The sequence below is a fragment of the Fusarium sambucinum genome, chromosome II, assembly GCF_050947815.1.
Source record: "Fusarium sambucinum isolate potato_lamoka chromosome II, whole genome shotgun sequence".
Taxonomy (NCBI): Eukaryota; Fungi; Ascomycota; class Sordariomycetes; order Hypocreales; family Nectriaceae; genus Fusarium; species Fusarium sambucinum.
This window is the reverse complement of record NC_139293.1, coordinates 4,876,279-4,880,513: the sequence shown is the minus strand read 5'-3', so window position 1 is coordinate 4,880,513 and position 4,235 is coordinate 4,876,279. Positions and strand designations below refer to the sequence as shown.

The following is a 4,235-nucleotide window of genomic DNA, read 5'->3' as shown; positions in this document are numbered from 1 at the left end:
CTTAGAGGTATCTTAGTTCCTGGTTCCGGAGTTAGCGGTATTAGCAGCAGCGCAGGAGGACATGCGCTATTGTTTATCAGTCCGCTGTATAGGGGCATCCATTGTTAGTTTTGTCTGATACAAGTCTTTTAGTTATACAGATACATAGATTGTCGACTATATCACTTCTATTCACAGATTACTAAAACATTTCAGATGTTATACTATTATCTTCTAAGTACCTAGCTAAGAGCTATCGCGAGGGATTCGGTTAATAATGTTTTTTTATAGCTTTATAGATTAGATTCTTATAATTGCCATGGAATAGGTGACGCTCAACACAGTCTCTGTCAAAACCTTCATCGTCAACACAATCTTGAAGATAAACTACCCAATTTGAACGGACTTCATCGGGAAATGCCCTGAGAATAGAATACATCGTGACATTCTAGAACCTGCCGTCCAGCGCATGTGGAAGCAACTGTCGGATATTGCTACTTCCTTTGCCACTTCCATTCCCTTGTAGCCCAGATAGAGTCGTCAAGAACGGTTTCGGCGATCTTAGACGAAGGATACGAATTAACATGATAATTAATCATTACGATCTTTAGAATCTTAGAAAATAATCTAAGAATAATGCTTTTAATTTTTAGTTTTAGTTTTGCAAGATATATAGATGCTCCTTAGCCTACTCCTATTGGGAAACCTTAGTGTTCCTAATTTAAATGCCCTAATTTTGATTGTTTAATTCCAATTCCCAAACACCATTCCTGGCCCTAAGCGCCGTTGGTTTATTGTACTACCCATAGCCGTCGAGGACTTAGTGGGAGGCAGCGAGGCGGGTGACTATAGGTGGCGGATATATCGCAGCCTTCGTGAAGGGATGATCATGGGAGTCTTGTATAAGCCGAAGCTGCAGCGGTGGCGGCGCTAGTATAAGTGTTCTCGGCATTACATGCAAGAATAGGTGTAGATATTGTTACCGCCGCGGTGCAGAGGCTACAGAGCTCCATTTGAGGTTCGGGTGTGAGACAGTAGAAGGGACTCGAGCATTTACGAGCGCAGCGTGTGAAGTCAGTGACAGTCTCGCCGAGGGTGCAGCGGCAGGCCTTGCACATCCGCTGAGCGATTGCGATATGGCACATATTGAAGTCGTTAGAAGAGATTTGCGGTCTAGTTGTAGTAGAGAGGTAGATTATAGATGGCGATAAAGGTATAGAGGAAGCTCAGGTAGTAGTAGATAGCCTGGAGGTTTCAAAGAAAAAGAAATAGGCTAAGCGCCTAACCGTTGAATTTATAATAGAGTAAACTTAAGCATCTAAGGGCATAACTGCAACAGTAGTTGAGAGGGGCTTAGATGCATCTGGTAAAGGTAAGAGATGCTAATGAGCAATTGCTTTTCTAACTACGAGGTAGTAAAGCAAGCCCTCCAAACGGGCTTCCCATTCTTTTTAACGTTTCGCAAGATAACAAGATACCATGCAATTCAAAGTTGCCGAAGACAAAGCATGTAAAAATGACTACTGGATGATGCAGACGGTGTTTTAAGGTTAGTTTTGCGGAAAAGGAGAGTCTGTTAGGATTGAGTGAGTATGACATAGTAAAATCATCATATAACCATTTACAAACGGAGATTAGGGCAAGGCAAATAACACAAGCAAAGACAACGGCGAGTAATAAAATGAATGGGTGTGAAAGATCCGGTGAAACGCTGGGCTTATTACGACGGGAGCGGGTAAAACCAGGTTATCTGCCTAGAGAATGCGGTTTGACTGAGTTTATGTCTGAGGCGCTTATTGTCTGAAATATGCATGTGTTCATCCCTACTCGCGAGCAAGCCCGATGAAGCACTTCGCGGAGTCTAAAAGGAAAAAGAAAGAGAATAAGAATAGGATAAATAAATGCATATTTATGACGACACACATCCCCGAACATTTCTACCTTCCTTCTCTTTACCTCATCCATAGAGGCTCAATCGCGGGGAAGCTCTCCGATCGGATCAATTGAGCTGGCCGTAACGTGAGCTTGGCGCTTTGCCCACATCCCTACGTCATGGCTCGACAATCAAGCCGGGCAGCGGGTTGGAACGGATACTATCGATAGTCTCACGAATCGGGTAATATTGCCACGGTCACTATGATGATTTAGTCCTTGGCTCGTGTAATCATTGTAGCCTCATCTGTATTGTGTGGCCTAGAGCTGGCAGGCCCTTTTTACTTGCATCCAAAAGAAAATTCCATTTGCTGTGAAACTACAAAGGCTGGCTCTTGGTATGCAGACTATTGCCAAGACGGTGTGGATATTTCTTCGCACTGTCAGAATTCCCCACATTCGGTGATGTATTTCAACAGCGCCAATGACGAAATATAAACATCAAACAACAGAGGGACATATAATTAGCCTTAACCTAGCATCCTCAATCTGGTTGATTCTTGCTCATTTCCATGGCACGTTAACTTCTTTCCACGTCAACAAGGTAGATGCCCACAATGGAACCCAACGGTAAAAAGCATGCCGAGCGTCTCATTGATCATGATGCCGAAAGCAACCTTTTCGACACTTCGATTGATACCGTTCCAATCACCGTGCAACGAAAGACTTTCCTTCCTCCCAGGGGAAGCCGACAGCTCGCCCATGCAGGTATGATAGCTTTTGCACACGAATGAGCTGTTCCTTACTTACATAACGTGCAAGGCGTCGCGCGCGTCAATATTGCCGCGACGCAAGAGCATCCTAACGGAACAACGGAAATGGACTGGGGTTATCAACATCGTCACCAAAGTGTAAGGTCAAACATTCTAATTGAATTTCTTATTTTAACTTAGTGACTAGGTTCTTTAACAGCATTGCGATTTCTTCGACATGGTAATTGACCTTCGTATTTTCTTGTCCCGTGGGTTGGAAGAGCTAACTGTCGCCAGGATCATGACGGTGTGATTTGGCCTACCGATACATTTTGGGGATTCCACCGACTTGGATTCGGAATTTTCCTCTCTCTCATTGCTGCTTTTATCATTCATGCCAACTTCTCCTATCCAACTTTGCCTTCGTATCTACCAGACCCATTCTTTCGTCTCTATACCAACAACATCCATAAAGCAAAGCACGGCAGCGATACAGGGACATATGATACCGAGGGACGATTCATTCCACAAAAGTTCGAGGATATGTTTGAGAAGTATGCTGAAGGACGTGACTACGTAACTATCTGGGACGTGAGCGCGCTCATGAAGGGTCAGAGGCTGATTGCTGATCCGATCGGCTGGGGCGGCGCTCTCTTCGAATGTGAGTTTTCGATGCGATTGACACGCACAGAAGATGTTGAGATTGACATTTTTGGATAGGGCTAGCCACTTGGTTGATGCTCTGGCCTGAAGATGGCAAAATGAGAAAGGAGGATATTCGCCGTATCTACGACGGCAGCCTCTTTCATATGATTGCCGCTCGCAGGGAGAATAAATGACTTCTCGGCGGATTTTGCCGAGACTATACCCCCGCCTATAATAACGGGACTGGCCCTACGTGTCTAGAAGGGAGGGTTATAATGTCCATCTGCCAATATATCTAAGTTTCTATCTTAGGTACTAGGTATAGGTTTTCTCCACTGCGACTACTTCTGTGACGTTTTAGTCCCGAACTCTATTAAAGTATTTAAAATCGCGGAAACAATCTTAAAGCTCATTCTCTATTACTATTAAAGACATATATAAATCATTCGATCTATATTATAATAAGCCTTAAGTATAACTGACTAATGGTTCCTTTGAATCCGTAGTGCCTAACTCGATAGTCTAAATAAAGTCTCAATGCATAATTAAGGCGGAGTTTAAAAGAACCTCTAACTTTTCCAGCATTCTAATACCTAGCAAGGTAAAACAGCCGAGATAATCATAAGCATAACCTATCAGTGGCACCTCGGCAAGGCCTACTATTAGCCGGTAATAGACCTTAATCTCTATCTCAACCTTATATTTAAGGAAGGTATTAGGAATAGCTTTCTTTTTCCAGGTTTATAATTTACAATATATATATGCATATGCAAGCCTATAGACTAGTAAACTAAATCAGTGGATTAGTAAGTGCTATTGCCTCGTTTCTAATAAAAGAATCTCTCTATAAAACTTGCAACTAGCTTTATTTATTAATGTTATAAAAGGATTACTATACCTTCCTTGTCATGAAAAGATAAACCCTATGTAAAGTAAAACCCAGAGTTTCTATATAGATTAGTATTATTTCATCGCAGGGATAATCCT

General features: G+C 42.6%; 1 protein-coding gene across 1 annotated transcript; it reads left to right on the top strand.

The window, feature by feature from the left end:
- Window positions 1–2,468: 2,468 nt before the first annotated feature.
- Window positions 2,469–3,442, top strand: FSST1_008562 (Caleosin related protein-domain-containing protein; the record flags this gene model as incomplete). Its single annotated transcript, XM_083225456.1, has 5 exons — window positions 2,469–2,619; window positions 2,674–2,762; window positions 2,824–2,844; window positions 2,901–3,264; window positions 3,324–3,442. 5 exons carry the CDS (start codon window positions 2,469–2,471, stop codon window positions 3,440–3,442), a joined length of 744 nt encoding a protein of 247 aa, XP_083084523.1.
- Window positions 3,443–4,235: the final 793 nt, after the last annotated feature.